General features: G+C 43.2%; 2 protein-coding genes across 3 annotated transcripts; one reads left to right on the top strand and one right to left on the bottom strand.

Annotated features, from left to right (window-relative positions):
* Window positions 1–1,719: 1,719 nt before the first annotated feature.
* Window positions 1,720–16,862, bottom strand: LOC311138737 (ADP-ribosylation factor GTPase-activating protein 1-like). Of its 2 annotated transcripts, XM_084173539.1 has the most exons (13): window positions 16,701–16,862; window positions 16,318–16,388; window positions 15,950–16,059; window positions 15,496–15,667; window positions 15,231–15,331; window positions 15,022–15,108; window positions 9,057–9,171; window positions 8,793–8,849; window positions 8,669–8,701; window positions 4,361–4,417; window positions 3,913–3,972; window positions 3,392–3,459; window positions 1,720–3,284 (listed from the first exon to the last, which is right to left on the bottom strand). In XM_084173539.1, exons 2-13 carry the CDS (start codon window positions 16,375–16,377, stop codon window positions 2,918–2,920), a joined length of 1,287 nt encoding a protein of 428 aa, XP_084029665.1. In that variant the 5' UTR covers window positions 16,378–16,388; window positions 16,701–16,862; the 3' UTR covers window positions 1,720–2,917. The 2 variants fall into 2 exon arrangements, with proteins under 2 accessions (XP_084029665.1, XP_084029666.1); XM_084173540.1 differs by lacking the exon at window positions 4,361–4,417 and having other exon boundaries at window positions 16,701–16,851.
* Window positions 16,863–22,508: 5,646 nt separating this feature from the next.
* Window positions 22,509–23,936, top strand: LOC311138825 (ammonium transporter Rh type B-like; the record flags this gene model as incomplete). The annotated part of the gene is made up of 1 exon (XM_084173633.1): window positions 22,509–23,936. The coding sequence occupies one exon, from the start codon at window positions 22,509–22,511 to the stop codon at window positions 23,934–23,936; it is 1,428 nt and encodes a 475-aa protein (XP_084029759.1).
* Between the last annotated feature and the right edge of the window lie 226 nt (window positions 23,937–24,162).

The following is a 24,162-nucleotide window of genomic DNA, read 5'->3' as shown; positions in this document are numbered from 1 at the left end:
AGCATTGGAAGAAATTCCCTTCAATCAATCACCAATATGGAATGCTTGTCTAGATAAATTAGTGGAACTCAGGAAAACACAACTCACCAACACCCACTGCACTTAGAAATACAATGTTTTTCAAAATAAAAAATGTAAATCTCTAAACCATTGTTGCATTAGGAAATCATGTACAATATCGAAAAATAGTATTTGTTGACTGAACAATGATATCTACAAAGATTGCCATCCACAATCTCCAATGTGGCAGTCAAAACATGGACATTAAAGAGCACATGGTTTACTGTACTTTTCTGCATTATGCCTATATTTCACTAAACTGCACTGCTGAAAAGTCTTAATTACTATCAATGGTAAAAAAATAAGAGAAAATGTTCTTTAACTAATTTGAAAGTGTTACATAACACATTTTACCCAATGATCTACCGTGAGACTTGTAGATCTATAAACATTTAACATCCTTTAGATTAAAGCACAGGAATTCATTGATGAATAATAAAAAATAAAATAAAAATATTGGGACCGTAAGAATGTGTGATTTAGCTTGGTGGAAATAGCCCGATCGCTACGTTCACCATCAGGCTGGTACCACCAGGCTGTGTGATTAGTCATAAAATATAGTACAAGAAAAGTCATTATAAAGCATCAGAAATATGGAGGCAAACTGTAAACAGCAGCACCTCGTTTTACGTTCATATTTTATCATTTTATCATACATGCTGTCCATCTAATAAGGGAGAACACACTCACACACCCAAACACACGCTCTTAAAACCAAACTGACAACAAGTTATCAATAGATAGACTATGAGGACAGCTCTTTAAGGCTTGTAACACAACATTAAAATAGAGGCCAGGGGAGATAAAGCAATACCGCAGAAGATGCACTACTACATAAGCGTTGCAATTAGTCATTACAGTTATCCTGGTTTACATCTCAGGTGATGATCATTTTTTTTGTGTAGAAAACAACTCAACAGAACATCTTTGTTGCTCATTTAGCAGAAGCACTTTTCATTCACACAAGACAATGCAAGCCATGCCATATCAGCCCGTATTGCTGTGGTTCCACCAGAAAAACAGCCAGGGGAAGGAAATGCCAACAATCTGGTGCAATTACAAAATAGTAGCCTTGCCCTCTTTCTCAAGAGTGAAAAAAATGAGCACTCTCTCACATACATACAGAGGTGAAATTGAGAGTTCCAATGGGAGACATTACTAGGGGAGACAGTAAACAGTAGGAACTAGGCTAATCTGTGAAAAATGACTATGGAAAAGCCAGCAATTCAGAGGACACAGAAATGCCAATTTAACCCCCTGCATAGGAACACAACTTTTAATCGAACAACAGGGGCAAGGGATTAGGCCTGGCCTACATGGCTGAAGTTTGCACTTCAATGTAAAACATCTGGCTCATCTTAAAAGTCCAGCGAAAAGCTTTCTTTCAAATTGGCAGTATTCAACCGCACTCCTTGAGAAGTGACTGATCGTATCAAACTTTCTTCGTATCAAAGCTTCTTACATGACTGGCCTGAGATGTGTTCTTTGCCCATCGTATGATTCAATATTATGATAAACAGTATCTCTGGTCAAGTAGCCGCACTTATCAACTCATGAAAACTTGGAAGCAACACTTAACACAGACTGAAAAGCTCAGCTTACTGAGAAAGTTTTTTTTTTTTGGTGTGTGTTAAGAGGACAATAGACGCAACTAGACTATACTAGAGCCCCCTGAGGGTCAACTGAAGTTTACTGAGGTCACAGAAGTTTGCTGTGGTGGTCCCACAGGTTTGGCAGTATTACATAGCCTACTTGCAATGAACCATAAGTCAGAGTTATAGACCCTATTCCAAAAACAAATGTGTCCAGTTCCCAACACACACACAATACATTAACACATGATAACGTATATTACAGTTAGCTGATGAGATTAATGCCATGCGATCGACAACCACTGATTGGGTGGTGGAATAGTACTTTTTATACTATCAACCGCTTTTTAGACTAGGTTGTATTAAAACCTAAATGTACTTATCACCTGTTCCTCATCAAAATAACCAAGTTGCACCGACTCATAAGAGCTTTCTCTTCAGGTTTCAATGAAGAGGGCTGAGAATGGAAATAAAAAGATAGTTCAAATACTGTACTTGCATCACATGAATCCAGCAACTACATTTATACATGTAACGCCATTGCACAATGTTAAGCATCATCATACCAAGGTTAGCTGCAGTCGTAAATTGACACACAAAATAACATTTTGACCGTAAGTTTTAGTCAACACAGACAGCACTGTTGGGGTGCAAGGGATGCTGGCTTTACATGGTAGCACACTAAACTTGATTCCAGTTCCCTGTCAATTTCATTATGCATAAAGTGAATGTGGAAACTCAGAAAGTTGAAATCCCTGTTTCTCATGGGATAACCATAGACAGACAGGGCTCCTCTCGCTCTAGAAACTCTGGTTGAGTAGGTGACTGCTGCCATCTTTAGTTGAGGATGATGTATTTAATGTCTGACAATAGACTCATAAAACCAAGATGGCAACCTGCCTTCTAATATGGAGACAACTTTAAATATGACATGATTATGACTCTGCACACATTTAGATTTTTTAACTCCTGTAATTAATTAAAATAAAATATTATTTACACACATCCAGCTAAATTAAATAGACTGCAACCTTTAAAGTTTGTAAATATTCAGGAATACTCAGTATGCGTTGAGCTCAATTCCATTTCAATTAATTCTTATTGAGCGATAAATACATACTGAACTGGCATTGAACTCAACCCAGGTTAGAGACAGAACTGTGCAACTGTAAAAGTGCCTGTGAGAAGGAAGGAAAGAGAGAAAGTGGTGAAGGGAATAGAGGAAAAGGGAGAAATAGAGCTGGGGAGGATTGTGAGTGAGGCCTCTACCAGTCTGCATTGTCCCAGGTTTCCTCAGCAGGTTTGGCGGGGGCGGGGCTTTTCTTGCCCTTGGCCTCTCCGACAGCAGCATTGTCCCAGTTGTTGTCCCAGGCCTCCCAGCGGTCTCCAGTGCTGTGTTTGTTGTTGGATGCCGCCTCCGAGCCCCAGTTGTCGGAGCTCTTCTTCTCGGTGGCAGAGTTGTCGACGTTGGTCCAACTGTCGCTGCTGGGGGACTTCTTGGGCTTGGAGGAGCTGGTGCTGCCAAAGGTCTTCCAGAAGTCCTGCGCAGGGGCCTGGCCTAGTTCTGGGCCTGAGGAGTTGACCTGGTAACCCTCAGTGGCGTCCATGTTCTGGTAGCTCTCTCCTTCGGACCTGTGGGAGAGGGTTCATCACAAAGAGGGGAGACGGTCATCTCAGAAATAAAGACCCTCAACTGACACTATGCCAAATTCCAGATGAATTTAATAATTTGGATTTACCCGTCCTCTGGCTTTCCAGCAAAGAAGTCAGTCATATCTTTCCAGCCTTTTGCACCAGCATCCTGAACCTGAGAAGAGGGCACACATGTCAAACAAAATCGAGAAAACATGGATAGACATGAAATGTTGATAAGTCTGCAACACTCACCAAAACAAGTTTACAATCATGTCTATCAGATTCCAGTCAAAATATGACCTTTTAACCTAATCATTGACCTCTATTCATCACAACAGTTCATTACTGACTTAAGCAAAGGTTAATATAAGTACAGTTCAATCTACACAGTACTCACCACCAGAATAACAATGGCAGCAAGAGAAATGGGAGACAAAATTGCATGAATATCTTCAAAATGTACATCAACACACCGAAACCAGTCTCCTTTTCAAGGTAAGTAATGTGATGACAGCACCTGCGTATTTTGCCTTGCTAATTCCTAATGAATGCATAGCTTCCCACGACCCTTACTTAGGAGACTGGTTGTAGGTTTGCAGTGTGGCAGAGGTCTGCCTTCTCCTACCTTGGATGCCAGCCCAGCAATGCCGACGGACATGTCATCTAGCAACTTGCCATCTTTTACCTGGACAAGCCAAATCACCGTTAATGGAAATTGAGACAACTTACAGCATCAAGAGGTGGGTGTGTAAATCAAGACATCACCACCTAGGCTATCTCAGGCAGTATTTCTGATCGTGAACGGTTACATTAATAAATGTGGTGATTAGCCTACTTATAAGGAGACAGTAGGTGATTTCTGTTAGTCTCAGCCAAGATAGATTTGAAAACACCCATTTTAAGAAGCTATGTGGAATTTATCTACATCAAGCAATTAGCTATTACACATGCACAGTGCACACTATAGTCAGTCACTAGAGCAGACACATTCCAAAGGACACAATGCACATCTAATTTTAAGCTGCTTCTATGAAGCATATTAGCCTATTAACTTTAACTTCAAACAATGTTACCTTTTCGTGGGTAGGTTTGATAACATTCTCATTTAATGTCTGTCCTAACTCTGTGGCCTAGTTGGGAGTGACAGGGAGAAGATGTGTGAATTAAACAAACAGAACAGTTCGACAATGCAAGACACTGACAGAGTTTCTGAGTAGCAGGCAGCTGAGGCAGGCGAGGGAACTGTCATTCCATTCACTAGGACATTAAACGAGCACAGTCAGCACAGCAGACGGACGGCTGACCGACCCTCAAAGTGAACTGAGCAATGGAAAGGTCATGCATGGATGGCTAACCCTATGGTTGGTGAGTAGAAAAGAAGTGGTCATCGTGTTCATTATTATGCCAAGATTTCTTTCTTTGTAAATGACAGGAATGTTCATACTCCTTAAATTAGTTCTCAACCATTTGGTCTTAATGAGCCACTAAAGTGAAAGTGACCAAGATTATCCATCAACATAAAAAAAAAACAAGACAGGACAATAGGTTTTTCTGTCTGCAGCCAAGCAAAAGCTCAAAGTAACACTACTGGTTTGGATAACTGTACGTATCCACCATTTCACAGGAATGGGTTTGGTCATTTTCACACAGGACACCGATGACCAGCCAACAAGCTTTGGGTGGGAATGAATACATTCATAAAAACAATTTGTAAATGAGATATGCAGGTATTATATGGACAAAGAGCATGCATTTGTTATTGATTTTACCGGCTCAGGGGGCGGCTTATAGCCCCTTAACTACGTCCAGAGAAAGCGAGGAAGTTAAAAAAGCGAAAAAAGTTCAAACTACAGTAATGTTCACAGAATAAGGTCAATTATTTACACTACCAGTCAAAAGTTTGGACACACCTGCTCATTCAAGGGTTTTTCTTTATTTTTACATTGTAGAATAATAGTGAAGACATCAAAACTATGAAATAACACATATGGAATTTGTAGTAACCAAATAAGTGTTAAACAACTAAAAGTATCTATTTTATATTTGAGATTCTTTAAATAGCCACCCTTTGCCTTAACAGCTTTGCACACTCTTGGCATTCTCTCAACCAGCTTCATGAGGTAGTCACCTGGAATGTATTTCAATTAACAGGTGTGCCTTCTTAAAAGTTAATTTGTGGAATGTCTTTCCTTCTTAATGCGTTTCAGCCAATCAGTTGTGTTGTGACAAGGTAGGGGGGGTATACAGAAGATAGCCCTATTTGGTAAAAGACCAAGTCCATATTATGGCAAGAACAGCTCAAATAAGCAAAGAGAAACGACAGTCCATCATTACTTTAAGACATGAAGGTCAGTCAATACATTTACATTTTAGTCATTTAGCAGACGCTCTTATCCAGAGCGACTTACAGTTAGTGAATACATATTTTTTTTATACTGGCCCACCGTGGGAATCGAACCCACAACCCTGGCGTTGCAAACGCCATGCTCTATCAACTGAGCTACATCCCTGCCGGCCATTCCCTCCCCTACCCTGGACGACGCTGGGCCAATTGTGCGCCGCCCATGAGTCTCCCGGTCGCGGCCGGCGGTGACAGAGCCTGGATTCGAACCAGGATCTCTAGTGGCACAGTTAGCACTGCAATGCAGTGCCTTAGACCACTGCGCCACAATACAGAACATTTCAAGAACATTGAAGGTTTCTTCAAGTGCAGTCGCAAAAACCATCAAGCACTATGATGAAACTGGCTCTCATGAGGACCGCCACAGGAATGGAAGACCCAGAGTTACCTCTGCTGCAGAGGATAAGTTCAGTAGTTACCAGCCTCAGAAATTGCAGCCCAAATAAATGCTTCACAGAGTTCAAGTAACAGACACATCTCAACATAAGCTGTTCAGAGGGGACTGTGTGAATCAGGCCTTCATGGTCGAATTGCTGAAAAGAAAACACTACTAAAAGGACACCAATAAGAAGAAGAGACCTGCTTGGGCCAAGGAACACGAGCAATGAACATTAGACCGGTGGAAATGTGTCCTTTGGTCTGGAGTCCAAATTTGAGATTTTTGGTTCAAACCGCCGTGCCTTTGTGAGACGCGGTTTGGGTGAACGGTTGATCTCTGCATGTGTAGTGCTTTGCTGGTGACATATTTAGAATTCAAGGCACACTTAACAAGCATGGCTACCACAGCATTCTGCAGCGATACGCCATCCCATCTGGTTTGGGCTTAGTAGGACTATCATTTGTTTTTCAACAGGACAATGACCCAACACACCTCCAGGCTGTGTAAGGGCTATTTTACCAAGTAGGAGGGTGATGAGTGCTGCATCAGATGACCTGGCCTCCACAATCACCTGACCTCAACCCAATTGAGATGGTTTGGGATGAGTCGGACAGCAGAGTGAAGGAAAAGCAGCCAACAAGTGCTCAGCATGTGGGAACTCCTTCAAGACTGTTGGAAAAGCATTCCAGGTGAAGCTGGTTGAGAGAATGCCAAGCGTGTACAAAGCTGTCATCAAGGCAAAGGGTGGCTATTTGAATAATCTCAAATATAAAATATATAATTTGATTTGTTTAACACTTTTTTGGTTACTACATGATTCCATGTGTTATTTCATAGTTTTGATGTCTTCACAATTATTCTTCAATGTAAAAAAAAATGTAAAAAATTAAGAAAAGCCCTTGAATGAGTAGGTGTGTCCAAACTTGACTGGTACTGTATGTCCAGTTCATTTATGAGCAAAAATAAAAGGGAAACCTGTGAGAAAAAAAATCTATGTTCCATGAGATCTAAAGGCTAAACATTTGCACTGCTGTTTCTGCTGCAGAGGGAATCACATACAGTGGCGCATCCATAGAATTAGAATTAAGTTCTAGAATAATAATTTTTCTGTGGGTACATAACATGGAATTAGGAGGTTGAGCCTCTTAACCAATACATTGCTATGGTTGAATTATGATAAATGAAAATGTCTTATCACTCAAATCAATTACCCTAGCTTGGTATTTCCTGAGAGAAGGGGCTAGAACTATTTATCTTTAGCAGCTCATCATGACTATCCACACTGACTACATGCCCATCCACGGGTCTCCACCCACTCAGACAACTGTTACTGCTAAAATGATTATTGATTAGATGTATTACTCCTTTACGCTGCCGTCCATTGATTATTGATTTCCATTACCATTAGTATTTACCCTGCTACTGGTCTCTATTACTCTTGTTTACATGTACAGTATATATTACCATTAGTATATTACCATAAGTATTTATACAGAGTATACAAAACATTAAGAACACCAGCTCTTTTAATGACAGACTGACCAGGTAAAAGCTGTGATCCCTTATTTGATGTCACTTGTTAAATCCACTTCAATCAATGTAGCTAGATGAAGGGGAGGAGACAGATTAAAGAAGGATTTTTAAGCCTTGAGACATGGATTGTGTATGTGTGCCATTCAGAGGGCAAGACAAAATATTTAAGTGCCTTTGAACGGGGTATGGTAGTTGGTGCTAGGGCGCACCGGTTTGTGTCAAGAACTGCAACGCTGCTGGGTTTTTCACGCTCAACCGTTTCCTGTGTATCAAGAATGGTCCACCACCAAAAGGACATCCAGTCAACTTGACACAACCGTGGGAAGCATTGGAGTCAGCATGGGCCAACATACCTGTGGAACGCTTTCGACGTGCAACTCAATATTAGGAAGGTGTTCCTAATGTTTTGTAAATTCAATGTATACATTTCTGCTACCAGTCACCTTTCAGCCCTGTTTACATGTATTTCATACTACCAGTGACTTTGTATGTATAAACCCACCTCAACTACTCCAGTACCCCTGTACATTGAATAAGGTACTGGCACTGACCTGCATATACACTTGCATTCTCGTGTTTCTTTAACTCTCATCGTAGTTCTTATTATTATTATTATTCTTAGCATCATTACTGCATTGTTGAAAAGAGCTCTGAAGGTAAGAACTTCACTGTACTGTTTTATCCTGTGCACGTGGTGAATAAACTTTGAAACCTATATATTACTTGAGTCATGCGAGCATGAGCATAATAATGGTTTCCTTATTCATCAAAAGGGGATTTACATAATCACGTCTTGATCAACTTTATTAAATGGCATCTCAGACTTGTAAGGTTAAATCTACACATCCATGTAAATAGTCTAATCTAAATACACGTTTTTAAAGCACATTTACATTTAAGTCATTTAGCAGACGCTCTTATCCAGAGCGACTTACAGTTAGTGAGTGCATACATTTTCATACACATGTACAGTAAGTTGCAAAATTATGCTAGTAAAAAAAGTTTTCAAAAAGTGGTGCTAAGCAATCAGGTACTATTTAATAACTGTTTAATAAAAGAAAGTCATACCTTTAGAGTTGCTGAGGTTGCAAGTTTTGCAGTCTGTTTCAGTGAAAAGGTGGGGAAAAAGCTATTAATAAACAGTGAAATTAAGTTCTGTGACAGGATAACAGCTTTCCTTGGAAATACTTACATTATCTTTGGCGACTGCTGCAATTTTGCTTGCTCCGATTGTGAAATTGCTCCAGCCCTATCAAACAAAACAAAACATGTCACACGAGTCACCACGGCCGATATCTTAAACTCCATGTCTGCGTCCCAAATGGACACACACGAGTCACCATGACAGATACCTTAAACTCCATGTCTGTGTCCCAAATATAGGGAGCCATTTGGGAACCCCCTTTACTTCAGGGCTATGCAGATTCCCAGATGCTGTGCCATATTACTGCCGTACCGAGTAGATGGAAGATAGAGCGTTGTTCAGGACATCATCCTCCTTCTTCTCTGGGGTCGGTGTATTCCCAAAGCCAACATAGCGGTTCTCCTGATTCCCACTATAACCGCCACCACTACAGGGGAAATGGGATGTTTGCATAAATTATAAGTCTTCATAAGGTGAGAAAAACATAATATATAATATGCCATTTAGCAGATGCTTTTATGTAACGTGACTTACAAACATTCATACGCGTATGGGTGGTCCCAGCAGGAAAGAAAAAATGAAAAATATGGATGAAATTGATCTTTAAGCAAAAGTAAAAATGTGTACTTTGTGGTATCTTACTTTTGAATTAAGACCCTGTGCTATATTTTGGTTGAGCATTTACAGAAAAAGTATTGAAAGTTGTTAGTTATAATTACGGTTAAGAATACAGTGCCTTGCAAAAGTATTCATCCCCCTTGGCGATTTTCCTATTTTGTTGCATTACAACCTGGAATTAAAATTGATTTTTTGGGGGTTTGTATCATTTGATTTACACAACATGCCTACAACTTTGAAGATGCAAAAAAAAAATGTTTTGTGAAACAAACAACAAAGACAACAAAACAGAACTTGAGCGTGCATAACTATTCACCCCCACCTAAGTCAATAAAGCCTAGAGGCTGTAATCGCTGCCAAAATCAAATGATACAATTTTAATTTCAGGTTGTAAGGCAACAAAATAGGAAAAATGCCAAGGGGGGTGAATATACATTGCTCAAAAAAATAAAGGGAACACTTAAACAACACATCCTAGATCTGAATGAATGAAATAATCTTATTAAATACTTTTTTTCTTTACATAGTTGAATGTGCTGACAACAAAATCACACAAATTATCAATGGAAATCAAATGTATCAACCCATGGAGGTCTGGATTTGGAGTCACCCTCAAAATTAAAGTGGAAAACCACACTACAGGCTGATCCAACTTTGATGTAATGTTCTTAAAACAAGTCAAAATGAGGCTCAGTAGTGTGTGTGGCCTCCACGTGCCTGTATGACCTCCCTACAACGCCTGGGCATGCTCCTGATGAGGTGGCGGATGGTCTCCTGAGGGATCTCCTCCCAGACCTGGACTAAAGCATCCGCCAACTCCTGGACAGTCTGTGGTGCAACGTGGCGTTGGTGGATGGAGCGAGACATGATGTCCCAGATGTGCTCAATTGGATTCAGGTCTGGGGAACGGGCGGGCCAGTCCATAGCATCAATGCCTTCCTCTTGCAGGAACTGCTGACACACTCCAGCCACATGAGGTCTAGCATTGTCTTGCATTAGGAGGAACACAGGGCCAACCGCACCAGCATATGGTCTCACAAGGGGTCTGAGGATCTCATCTCTGTACCTAATGGCAGTCAGGCTACCTCTGGCGAGCACATGGAGGGCTGTGCGGCCCCCCAAAGAAATGCCACCCCAAACCATGACTGACCCACCGCCAAACCGGTCATGCTGGAGGATGTTGCAGGCAGCAGAACGTTCTCCACGACGTCTCCAGACTCTGTCACATGTGCTCAGTGTGAACCTGCTTTCATCTGTGAAGAGCACAGGGCGCCAGTGGCGAATTTGCCAATCTTGGTGTTCTCTAGCAAATGCCAAATGTCCTGCACGGTGTTGGGCTGTAAGCACAACCCCCACCTGTGGACGTCGGGCCCTCATACCACACTCATGGAGTCTGTTTCTGACCGTTTGATTAGACACATGCACATTTGTGGCCTGCTGGAGGTCATTTTGCAGGGCTCTGGCAGTGCTCCTCCTGCTCCTCCTTGCACAAAGGCGGAGGTAGCAGTCCTGCTGCTGGGTTGTTGCCCTCCTACGGCCTCCTCCACGTCTCCTGATGTACTGGCCTGTCTCCTGGTAGCGCCTCCATGCTCTGGACACTACGCTGACAGACACAGCAAACCTTCTTGCCACAGCTCGCATTGATGTGCCATCCTGGATGAGCTGCACTACCTGAGCCACTTGTGTGGGTTGTCGACTCCGTTTCATGCTACCACTAGAGTGAAAGCACCGCCAGCATTCAAAAGTAACCAAAACATCAGCCAGGAAGCATAGGAACTGAGAAGTGGTCTGTGGTCACCACCTGCAGAACCACTTCTTTATTGGGGGTGTCTTACTAATTGCCTATAATTTCCACCTGTTGTCTATTCCATTTGCACAACAGCATGTGAAATGTATTGTCAATCAGTGTTGCTTCCTAAGTGGACAGTTTGATTTCACAGAAGTGTGATTGACTTGGAGTTACATTGTGTTGTTTAAGTGTTCCCTTAATTTTTTTGAGCAGTGTATATAAGACAAAATCAGATTCAAGTGATCTTTAAACAATAGTAAAATGTGCTCTGTGCCATCTTACTTTTGGATTTAGACCCTGTGCTTTCTGCATACAATATGAATACAGTGCAGTCGGAAAGTATTCAGACCCCTTGACTTTTTCCATGTTTTGTTAAGTTACAGCCTTATTCTAAAATTGATTAAATTGTTTTTTCCCCTCAACAATCTACATACAATACCCCATAACGACTAAGCAAAAACAGGTTTTTAAAATGTTTTGCAAATGTATTAAAAATAAACTGAAAAATCACATTTACATAAGTATTCAGACCCTTTACTCAGTACTTTGTTGAAGCACCTTTGGCAGCGATTACAGCCTCTAGTCTTCCTCATTCTTCTCTGCAGATCCTCTCAAGCTCCGTCAGGTTGGATAGGGAGCGTCGCTGCACAGCTATTTTTAGGTCTCCCCAGAGATGTTCGCTCAGGTTCAAGTCCATGCTCTGGCTGGGCCACTCAGGACATTCAGACACTTGTCCCGAAGCCACTCCTGCATTGTCTTGGCTGTGTGCTTAGGGTCATTGCCCTGTTGGAAGGTGAACCTTCGCCACAGTCTGAGGTTCTGAGCACTCTGGAGAAGGTTTTTATCAAGGATCTCTCTGTACTTTGCGCCATTCATCTTTCCCTCGATCTCCCTCGATTTTCAGCACCAGTCTCTGCCGCTGAAAAACATCCCCACAGCATGATGCTGCCACCACCATGCTTCACCTGGATGGTGCCAGGTTTCCTCCAGACGTGACGCTTGGCATTCAGGCCAAAGAGTTCAATCTTGGTTTCATCAGACCAGAGAATCTTGTTTCTCATGGTCTGAGAGTCCTTTAGGTGCCTTTTGGCAAACTCCAAGTGGGCTGTCATGTGCCTTTTACTGAGGAGTGGCTTCCATTCTGGAAGGTTCTCCCATCTCCACAGTTAATATTGCGTTCACCTGGAGAACAGTCAGGCTGGCTACACCGAGAACAGTCAGGCTGGCTACACCGAGAACAGTCAGCTGGCTACACCGAGAACAGTCAGGCTGGCTACACCGAGAACAGTCAGGCTGGATACACCGAGAACAGTCAGCTGGCTACACCGAGAACAGTCAGCTGGCTACACCTGGAGAACAGTCAGCTGGCTACACCGAGAACAGTCAGGCTGGCTACACCTGGAGAACAGTCAGGCTGGCTACACCAAGAACAGTACCAAGTAGCTACACATAGTCTGATGCAGAAATTACAATAAGAAGCATTTTGGTAAACATTTACAAAACGCAGCAAGATATTGCTTATGCGTTTTATATATTTTTCCTGCATGAAAAAAACTGAATTCTGCATTAACACCACCTCTAAGTTTAACTTGCTAGTTATCTCAGTAAGTGGCTGAATTAATAAGGAGACGGGGCATCATATGGTGTTAGCTTTCTGCCCTGTTTGAGAAGTCCTAGACCTTGGATGAGTTATCTGGACTTTTTGGCACCCCTTGTGTACTAAACCGGTAATACCATAAATCCCGAGCGCATCGGAGGAGGACTCTATTGCTTAGACAGGCACAAGCGTTTTGCGAGTAGATGCTCTTGTTTTGGGATCAAAGCCTTTTTATTTTACACATTTATTCAAAAGCGTGTTTAATCATATTCCTTATTGAGTTATAATCTCATTTCTGATAAGCTGGGGGAGTGTAGACTTCCTACAAGAGCTCAAAACAAGTTAATTTCTAGACATCTCACCTCTTGGTCTGAAGGACAACTGGCTAAAAAGGTTCATGTCAAGTCCCACTTGTTTCAAAAGTCTCACGGAGTGTAGCACACATTGGCTGCTACTGTGGGCTGAATGATAGAACTGTTATTTCCATGTTAAACTGTTATGGGATGCATTTTCTCCATTGTTTTTGATGGTAGGCCACTCTGGTAGGCTCCCGAGTGGCGCAGTGGTCTAAGGCACTGCCTTAGCTGTGCCACTAGAGATCCTGGTTCGAGTCCGGGCACTGTCGCAGCCGGCTGCGACCGGGAGACCCATGGGGCGGCGCACAATTGGCCCAGCGTCGTCCAGGGTAGGGGAGGGTTTGGCCGGCAGGGATGTCGTAAATCATCAGTTAAATGGACAATTCCTTCACAGGCTGCGAATGTGAAACTAGTCGTTTCCTGTGTCACTGCTTCCAATGCGAAAGCTTTTAGTGTACTTTTGTTTGAAGTCCACTTTGATTCTAAAAAAAGAGACCTCTGCAGAATTCACCATGTCTGAACACTGTTCAATTGGGCCAGACACCAGGAGACAAATCACAAGTTTTTTCTTAACGTGAAAGAAAAGTGAGAATTTTGTGCATTTTTACTTGTCTATGATGCTGTAAATGTATTCTTGTGAGGTTCTCTCGTAACATGTTTCCACCACTTTTGTTAACTTGTGGGTTTAACATCCTCAGAATTGAGCATGCATCAGTCCCAACAGCTGTGGTCCTTTGTGGCTCAGCTGGTGGAGCGTGCCGCTTGTGGAGCCGGGGTGGTGGGTTCGATTCCCCCACCCATGTGTAGAATGTGTGCACGCATGACTGTAAGTCGCTTTGGATGGAAGCGTCTGCTAAATGGCATATTACACATATATTACACATGTGGGTTCATATGAAAAAAAATAAAAACATGTATGCACTCACTAACTGTAAGTCGCTCTGGATAAGAGCGTCTGCTAAATGACTAAAATGTAAAATGTAAAATGTAAGAAACTCTGGAGCTCTGTCAGAGTGACCATCGGGTTCTTGGTCACCTCTCTGACCAACGCCCTTCTCCCCCGGTTGCTCAGTTTGGCCGGGCGGCCAGCTCTAGGAAGAGTCTTGGTGGTTCCAAACTTCTTCCATTTAGAATGACGTAGGCCACTGTGTTCTTGGGGACCATCAATGCTGCAGAAATGTTTTGGTACCCTTCCCCAGATCTGTGCCTCGACACAATCTTGTCTCGGAGCTCTATGGACAATTCCTTCGACTTCATGGCTTGGTTTTTGCTCTGACATGCACTGTGAACTGTGGGACCTTATATAGACAGGTGTGTTCCTTTCCAAATCATGTCCAATCAATTGAATTTACCACAGGTGGACTCCAATCAAGTTGTAGAAAAATCTCAAGGATGATCAATGGAAACAGGATGCACGTGAGCTCAATTTTGCGTCTCATAGCAAAGGGTCTGAATGCCTATGTAAATAAGATGTTTCCGTTTTTTTTTTTTATAAATTTGCTAAAATATCTAAAAACCTGTTTTCACTTCATCATTATGGGGATAATTTAATCATTTTTACAATAAGGCTGTAACGTAACAAAATGTGGAATAGGTCAAGGGGTCTGAATACTTAGAGATTAAAGAAGGATTTTTAAGCCTTGATACATGGATTGTGTATGTGTGCCATTCAAAGTGTGAATGGACAAGACAAAATATTTAAGTGACTTTGAATGGGGTATGGTAGTAGGTGCCAGGAGCACCAGTTTGTGTGAAGACCTGCAACGGTGCTGGGTTTTTCATGTTCAACAGTTTCCTGTGTGTATCAAGAATGGTCCACCACCCAAAGGGCATCCAGCCAACTTGACACAACTGTGGGAAGCAATGGAATCAACATCTGCCTCAGAGACAAGCGATTCATGGATACAATGGTCTCACCTCTGATAAGAGTTCACATCATCACTCAACCAGTCCTCAAACACCTTGTCTGAAGGTTTTCCCGAGTTCTGGCCCAGGCCCCCTGAGCTACAATGGAAAAACAATCACAGATTATTATGAGATGTGATAATATTGGAAATGAGTACTTTGGAAATATTCAAGTAATTGAATACTTTAGCTATATAAAATAACACTCTTTTCACCCTTACCGATGAGACGACGAAAGTCCGGTCTTAGCCTGAGGTGGAGTCCAGTCCTTGGCAGAGGAAGTTTCAATAGACCACTCCTTCCCCTCTGCAATGGTTGCAACCTGTCAATGGAATAAAGAGGCATGCATTTCAGTGAGTGAGCCCATTATTGATGTACTGTCTGATATTAGCATTGGCAATTCAGAAATTTGATTTGGAGTGTCCCCAGCAACGTTATTATGTGCATGACCATTAAAATAATGACTCAAAAGGGAGGATTCCTTACCTTGTCTCTGAAAAGTGCAGCAGGTCTGCTGTTATATTTGTCCTGCATGGTCCAGGTGGCATCGTAATCATCTTGGAGTTCCAGAAACATACGGAACTTTCCATTCCCTCCCGCCTTCATCTTCTCCAGCTCAATGTCCTTCCACTTGTCCATGGTAACAGAGCGCACAAAACTACAGTACAGAGATCACATTAGGGGATCAATACTTCCAAACCAACTTGACAGGAAAGAAGAAATGTGGATGACTTGGTGGGTATGGTGGGTTAACAAAGAATATAACTGGTAATCATCATCTTAGAAGGGCATGGCTGAAGGCTTGAACAATTACTTATTCAGGATAAGAGATTCAACAGTGGAGGATTGTGACATTCATGCACAAACAAGCCTCTGCAGGCAAGCATAAATCCCAACACAATCAGAAAAATCGGCCTTTTGGAACATAGAAGTTACTCGCCTAAGGTGTACTCCCAAGCCTCTGTGTTTGCCAGAACACTCCAGACAAATCCAGATCCCATAGGTCACACTCACCCACTGAGGGTTGAAGCCCCCACATTCAAAGCAAAGCTGAGAAAAGAGAGAGGGGGAAATGTTGGCTCACTATTTGATGTCGATATTGAAAACACGCCTGTGGACACTATCACATTGAATATCTCAACAGAGATTGTTCAGCCTAAAGGTCTTAATTTCAGTGTCCATTTAAAACCTTTGCTAGTTTAGCCTTGGCCCGTTGGGCAATCAAGTCGTGACTAAGCCAGCTAACTACGTTACTGGTCAAACAGCAAGCTAACGTCGTTAGCTAACGTTAGCTAGCTAGCTACTCACGTTGTTTTCCTCCTGGGTTCTCACTTCCTTCAAAACTCTTCTGGTCCTTGGGCTTGCCATTTTGACTGACACTGAAGAGAGTAATTATTAGCAATCTTACACGGAAATCACGTCCTATCTTCCTCTGTTATCACCAACCAAGCCGGCATCAAAGCAATACCGTTGCTAGCTAACGTAGGAAGCCTTATACAGACTTTGAAAGACATACCTAGTGAAATAATTAACAAAATTCGAAAACAATGAAAATACGAACTGACAGCAACTAGAAAGCTAAATATCATTCAATAGTCTAAGTATGATATTGTGTATCTGAAGAGATCTAACGTTAGCTAGCTATCTGATGTTAACTCCTAGTGTGCTACTGCTAGCTCGTAGTCTCTTACCAGGCTGGGTATTGTAGAAGCTAAAGAACGCGCTGTTTCGTTTGCTTAGCTAGTTCGTAAAAATGTATGGATAATATGTGTCTGCTCAATTGACATCCATTGAGAAGAACTATGTCAGCTGTGTCAAACACTGGTGGCCATGTTGACGACTAGGCAATGGTCAGATTTGCCTTCGTTGGCATTGCAATGCATTGTGGGAATGTGACACCGACGTTCAGACACTGTCATGTTGAACATTATTCCAATTACCTGAGTAATTGTACCTATTAAAATGCCAAATGCATACATAGCTAGCTACAATATTAGTCTATTGAAGATAAATGTCACTTACAGAGCCAAAATGTTAGGCTCATGAGGCTATCATCTCTGCAATAGTAATGGCGTCTTTTTGTAGGCACTACTCAGCCATGGTTCGCTGGACAAAGCCTATGGGAAAATGAAGGGTTTTGGGATAAACGCCGAAAATAAGGTCTGTGGTAAACACAGGCTTAGGAGATGTTATACGTTTCGTTCTATGAGATAATCTTCATTAGCTAACGTAACTTTTTGTGAATTTTGAAGCATGTATGTAATAAAAAAAAGCACATAAAGCACACAAAAGGCTTCATAATTCATAAAGGTCATGCTAACTGACTGATAAAATATCTTAGAACAAAACATATAATATCTACTAAGCCTGTGTTAACCTCAGACCTTTTTTTCGGCTTTTATCCCAAAACAATAATCTTTCCCTGTTCATTTTCCCAATAGAAATGGCTGAACGAACCAGAGGTAAGTCATTTGCGGTTTTTAGGACTACAAGTTGGCGAGCTCTATTAATAACAAGTTTAGGCTACAATTATGCATAGGTCTTTTTTTTGTATTTATTTATTTCAATACAGAAATGTAGTCTACATTTCATCCCAAATGAAATAGCTAACTAAGTCTAATCATTTTTATAAGGTTAGATCAAGGAAAGCCACAGCTTTATCAGAGACATAGGCCTACATCATCAGAATAACACCCATATCTAATAATCTAAAGGGGTGTGCATCCTATATTTTATGTTCCTTAAACGATTGGAAATGATGCAACACTTCAAAGTAAGCTTTCATAGTCATGGGAAAATCTAGGCAACTAAATATGAGGCATATGAGCCATTTGTATCTAACAAGCGAGTGGCCGGTACGCTTATTTCTACATGCCAACCCCTCCCCACGAGCCAAAAAACAGAACGTGCATGATCCTATACAAAGGGGTTTGGTGAGTCACCATCAGTGGCGCATTAAGGTGAAATTCAACCTCAGCCCACTCTCACTCCTGGGGTAGACTTGCTTTAAAGAACCAAATAAAATAACCTTTTATGTATACTGAACAAAAATATAAACACAACATGCAACAATTTCAACGATTTTACTGAGCTACAGTTCATATAAGGAAATCAGTCAATTGAAATACATTCCTTAGGCCCTAAGCTATGGATTTTACATGACAGAACAAGTGCGCAGCAATGGGTGGGCCAATCAGAATTATTTTTTCCCCACAAAAGGGCTTTATTACAGAGAGATATACTCCTCAGTTTCATCAGCTGTCCGGGTGGCTGGTCTCAGATGATCCTGCAGGTGAAGAAGCCGGATGTGGAGGTCCTGGGCTGGCGTGGTTACACGTGGTCTGGGGTTGTGAGGCCGGTTGGACATACTACCAAATTCCCTAAAACAACGTTGGAGGCAACTTATGGTAGAGAAATGAACATTCAATTCTCTGGCAACAGGTCCGGTGGACATTAGTGCAGTCAGCATGCCAATTGCATGCTCCCTCAAAAGTTTAGACAGCTGTGGCATTGTGTTGTGTGACAAAACTGCACATTTTAGAGTGTCCTTTTATTGTCCCCAGCACAAGGTGCACCTGTGTAATGATCAAGCTGTTTAATCAGCTTCTTGATATGCCACGTCTGTCAGGTGGATGGATTATCTTGGCAAAGGATAAAATGCTCACTAACAGGGATGTAAACAAATTTGTGCACAATATTTGAAATAAGGTTTTTGTGTATGTGGAACATTTCTGGGATCTTGTATTTCAAGTCATGAAACACTTTAAATGTTGCGTATATATTTTATAGTATATATGCCTATACAGTGTATTCAGAAAGTATTCAGACCCCTTGACTTTTTCCACATTTTGTTACGTTACAGCCTAATTCTAAAATTGATTAAATTGGTTTTTTCCCATCATCAGTCTACACACAATAGCCCATAATGACGAAGTGAAAACAGGTTTTTAGAATTTTTGCAAATGTATTAAAAAGAAACAACTGAAATATCACATTTACAATAGTATTCAGACCCTTTGCAATGAGACTCGAAATTGAGCTCAGGTGCATCCTTGAGATGTTTCTACAACTTGATTGGAGTCCACCTGTGGTAAATTCAATTGATTGGACATGATTTGGAAAGGCACACACCTGTCTATATAGGGTCCCACAGTTGACAGTGTATGTCAGAGCAAAAACCAAGCCATGAGGTCGAAGGAATTGTCCGTAGAGCTCCGAGACAGGATTGTGTCAAGGCACAGATCTGGGGAAGGGTACCAAAAAATGTCTGCAGCATTCAAGGTCCCCAAGAACACAGTGGCCTCTATCATTCTTAAATGGAAGAAGTTTGGAACCACCAAGACTCTTCCTAGAGCTAGCCGCCCGGCCAAACTGAGCAATCGGGTGAGAAGGGCCTTGGTCAGGGAGGTGACCAAGAACCCGATGGTCACTCTGACAGAGCTCCAGAGTTGCTCTGTGGAGATGGGAGAACCTTCCAGAAGGACAACCATCTCTGCAGCACTCCACCAATCAGGCCTTTATGGTAGAGTGGCCAGAATGAAGCCACTCCTCAGTAAAAGGCACATGACAGCCCGCTTGGAGTTTGCCAAAAGGCACCTAAAGGACTCTCAGACCATGAGAAACAAGATTCTCTGGTCTGATGAAACCAAGATTGAACTCTTTGGCCTGAATGCCAAGCGTCACGTCTGGACGAAACCTGGAACCATCCCTACGGTGAAGCATGGTGGTGGCAGCATCATGCTGTGGGGATGTTTTTCAGTGGCAGGGACTGGGAGACTTATCAGGATCGAGGGAAAGATGAATGGCGCAAAGTACAGAGAGATCCTTGATGAAAACCTGCTCCAGAGCGCTCAGGACCTCAGACTGGGGCGAAGGTTAACGTTCCAACAGGACAACGACCCTAAGCACACAGCTAAGACAACGCAGGAGTGGCTTCGGGACAAGTCTCTGGATGTCCTTGAGTGGCCCAGCCAGAGCCCGGACTTGAACCTTATCGAACATCTCTGGAGTGACTAGAAAATAGCTGTGCAGTGACGCTCCCCATCCAACCTGACAGAGCTTGAGAGGATCTCAAATCAATCAAATCAAACTTTACTTGTCACATGCGCCGAATGCAACAGGTTTAGACCTTACCGTGAAATGCTTACTTACAAGCCCTTAACCAACAATGCAGTTCAAGAAAGAGTTAAGAAAATATTTACCAAATAAACTAAAGTAAAAAGTAACACAATAAAATAACAATAATGAGGCTATATATAGGAGGTACCGGTACCGAGTCAATGTGCGGGGTACAGGTTATTTGAGGTAATTTGTACATGTAGGTAGGGGTAAAGTGACTATGCATAGATAATAGACAGCGGGTAGCAGCAGTGTAAAAACAAATGGAGGGGGGGGGGGGGGGGGGGGGGTCAATGTAAATAGTCCGGGTGGTTATTTGATTAATTGTTCAGCAGTCTTATGGCTTGGGGGTAGAAGTTGTTAAGGAGCCTTTTGGACCTAGACGTACTGCTTGCCGTACGGTAGCAGAGAGAACAGTCTATGACTTGGGTGACTGGAGTCTTTGACAATTTTTTTGGGCTTTCCTCTGACACCGCCTAGTATATAGGTCCTGGATGGCAGGAAGCTTGGCCCCAGTGATGTACTGGGCCGTACGCACTACCCTCTGTAGCGCCCTTATGGTCAGATGCCAAGCAGTTGCCATACCAGGCGGTGATGCAACCGGTCAGGATGCTTTTTGAGGATCTGGGGACCCATGCCAAATCTTTTCAGTCTCCTGAGGGGGAAAAGGTGTTGTCGTGCCCTCTTCCCGACTGTCTTGGTGTGTTTGGACCATGATAGTTTGTTGGTGATGTGGACACCAAGGAATTTGAAACTCTCGACCCACTCCACTACAGCCCCGTCGATGTTAATGGGGGCCTGTTTGGCCCGCCTTTCCCTGTAGTCCACGATCAGCTCCTTTGTCTTGCTCACATTGAGGGAGAGATTGTTGTCCTGGCACCACACTGCCAGGTCTCTGACCTCCTCCCTATAGGCTGTCTCATCGTTGTCGGTGATCAGGCCTACCACTGTTGTGTCGTCAGCAAACTTAATGATGGTGTTGGAGTCGTGTTTGGCCACGCAGTCGTAGGTGAACAGTGAGTACAGGAGGGGACTAAGCACGCCCCCCTGAGGGGCCGCAGTGTTGAGGATCAGCGTGGCAGACGTGGATCTGTGGATCTGTTGGGGAGGTATGCGAATTGGAGAGGGTCTAGGTATCTGGGATGATGCTGTTGATGTGAGTCATGACCAGCCTTTCAAAGCAGGCGTTGTCCAGGCAGAGTTTTAATGCTCGTTCAGAAATGTAGTGTGAAATTTATGCAACTGTTCTAAATGAGGCCCCAGGACCACTGTTGTAAATATCGATTTCCTGTAATGTCTATATATGCCCACTAGATATCAACATATTCACACAAATGAAGGACACAACTTGGAAACAGCACTTTGTAGAAGTTTGTAAAACCATCAAAGTTTGTAAAACCACTTGCTAACCAACCCAGCACAATTTCACTGATAGGTGCTAAAGCAAAGGTATTTTCTCATCCACTGCAGTAATACATGCTTTCTTGAAGAGGTGCAACCCTTTTTCCACTTGATTTGGAATATTTTGTTGAATATATTGTGCTGTCCCTTACGAAAAAAGATGCGGTCAGTGTGTAGTACAAATGCAGTACACTGCAGTATAACTGCTGTATACTGCAAATACTGTGTCCAAAAGAACACTGTTTTTTTTTACTGCGGTAATGTTGCAGTGTAACTGCAGTAAGAATGCAGTATAACTGCAGGGCGGGGGGGGGGGGGGTGTTGTGACATGTCCTCCACACATTCTGAAATTGCATTTTTGTCCCCCCAGTTTTATCATTGGAATGTGATACAAAAGATGGCAGCTGTGTGCTTTAGGACCATGCGGACGCCTCTGAGCGGTCTGGTAGGCTGTTTGGATAATGTTTAGAAGTGTCCCCCCCACTTCTAAAACCAAAGTTGCGCCCCTGCTATAATACCTTTAAGGCATTAGCTCATTAGCTCAGTTCTTTTTCCAGTACTATCCCTTTCACAATATAAACTAATTTGAGGCTTACAGTAACAAACATTCGGGAAGTTAAGAAAAACCATAAAAAACTTCTGAAAAACCATTTCCCTTATTTATTCAAAATAGACCCTGCATGGCTACTAGCCTAACAATTTATTTGATCTGAAACTGTAATCATTTCATTAGTACACATTGTTCTGTGAAACTGTAGAACATACTGGCTTGTAAAAATGATACTGTGGGCAATTTGAGGGACCAAAGTACAACCCTGTCCTCAGTGGTAGAGATGTGGAGTCCTGTGTAGCTGTGCGGTGTGCGTGTCTGCTCTCTGCCCAATGCCGGTAGCCAATCTTTATTTGGCAGGAGAGGTATAAAGGGAGGGGGAGAGTGCAGCTGCTAGAGTAATTGGTCTCTGTGAGATGTCCATTCCACCATGAATAAGTCCACTAGCCTGAGGGTGCGCTTGCCAGTGCTGGTACTGTTGATGGAAGTGGTTTTCCTTGGTCTCTTTGCCGGCTTTGTCACCTACGACGACAATGCCAACGCCAAGTTTCAGAACAATGAGACCAACCCTATGGACAACTCCCTGTATCGGGACTATCCCTTCTTCGCGGATGTGCAGGTGATGATCTTCATCGGCTTCGGCTGCCTGCTGGCCTTCCTGCGGCTCTACGGCTTCAGCGGGATGGTCTTCAACTTCTTAACAGCCACCTTCACCATCCAGTGGGCCATCTTGATTCAGGGCTATTTCCAGTTCTACTCTGATGGAAAGATCCACCTTGGGGTCATCAACCTGCTCAATGCTGAGTTTGCCTGTGCCGTGGTGCTCATCTCCTTCGGGGCGGTGCTGGGAAAGACCAGTCCGGTGCAGCTGCTGGTCATGGCCCTGCTAGAGGTCCCTATCTTTGCCGTGACAGAGTGGGCTGTGCTGAAGTACCTAAAGATCAATGACGCAGGTGGCTCCATCCTCATCCACCTGTTTGCATGTTACTTTGGGTTGGGGGTCACGTTTGTGCTGTATCGGCCTAGCCTGAATGACGGCCACGTCAATGAGATTACCAGTTACCAGTCAGACATCCTGTCGGTGATGGGAACCTTGTTTCTCTGGGTGTTCTGGCCCTCTTTCAACTCGGCTCTGACCTTAAAGGGTGATGACCAGCACAGGGCCGTCCTGCACACCTTCATAGGCCTCAGCTCCTCAACGATGACTGCTTTCGCCTTATCTGCCGTATTCAACAAGAGAGGCAAGCTCACCATGGCCGACATTCAGAATGTGACTCTGGCGGGTGGTGTGACTGTTGGGGCCTCTGTGGACATGATGATCTCCCCTGCAGCCGCCTACGCCCTTGGGATCATGGGCTGTACAGCCTGCTTCATGGGATACAGATACCTCACCCCGTTCCTGGCCCGCCGCTTCAGGATCCAAGACCAGTGTGGCATCCACAATCTCCACGGCCTCACCGGCCTCATATCCTGCATGGCCGGCATTTGTGCCATCCTCATGGCCAACGAGGAAACCTATGGCCCCAGCATGTACCAGATCTTCGCCCACTGTGCACCCATAGAAGGAGACCCAAAGCTCCTAGAGCTACAGCAGCTGATCCCAGGGCTGACACCCGGCCTGGGGCGCACCACCAAGGAGCAAGCCCTCTACCAGGTGGCAGCTATCTTCTCTACTATCGGGGCAGCCGCTGTCGGTGGGGTGCTGACCGGCTTCGCACTGAAGCTGCCCTGTCTCTCCTCGCCGTCTGACGAGTTCTGCTTTGACGACAAGCTGTTCTTTGACGTTCCCTCTGATTTTGACAGCATGAGGGTGCACAAGGCCGGCATAAAGGACAATCAGGACAATACCAAGGTCTGAACTCACATTTCAGGCTTTCAGCCCTGTATGGGGACTCTGGGGTTAGCAATACTGAGGAATGAATGTGAATAAGTGATGCTGCAAAATATTGCACATACAGTGTTAGCTCACCACACTCTCTTATATGACATGAGAAGATGGGATTGACAGAGAATGCTATAATGATATCACTTAGTCAGTGTGTGAATGTTAAAACCTATGTAATAAGTGATTGTTTAAGTGTCAT

This window comes from Coregonus lavaretus (genome assembly GCF_964263955.1).
Source record: "Coregonus lavaretus genome assembly, chromosome: 12".
Classification (NCBI taxonomy): domain Eukaryota; kingdom Metazoa; phylum Chordata; class Actinopteri; order Salmoniformes; family Salmonidae; genus Coregonus; species Coregonus lavaretus.
Note: the sequence above shows the minus strand (reverse complement) of the source record. Positions and strands in the feature narration are given on the sequence as shown.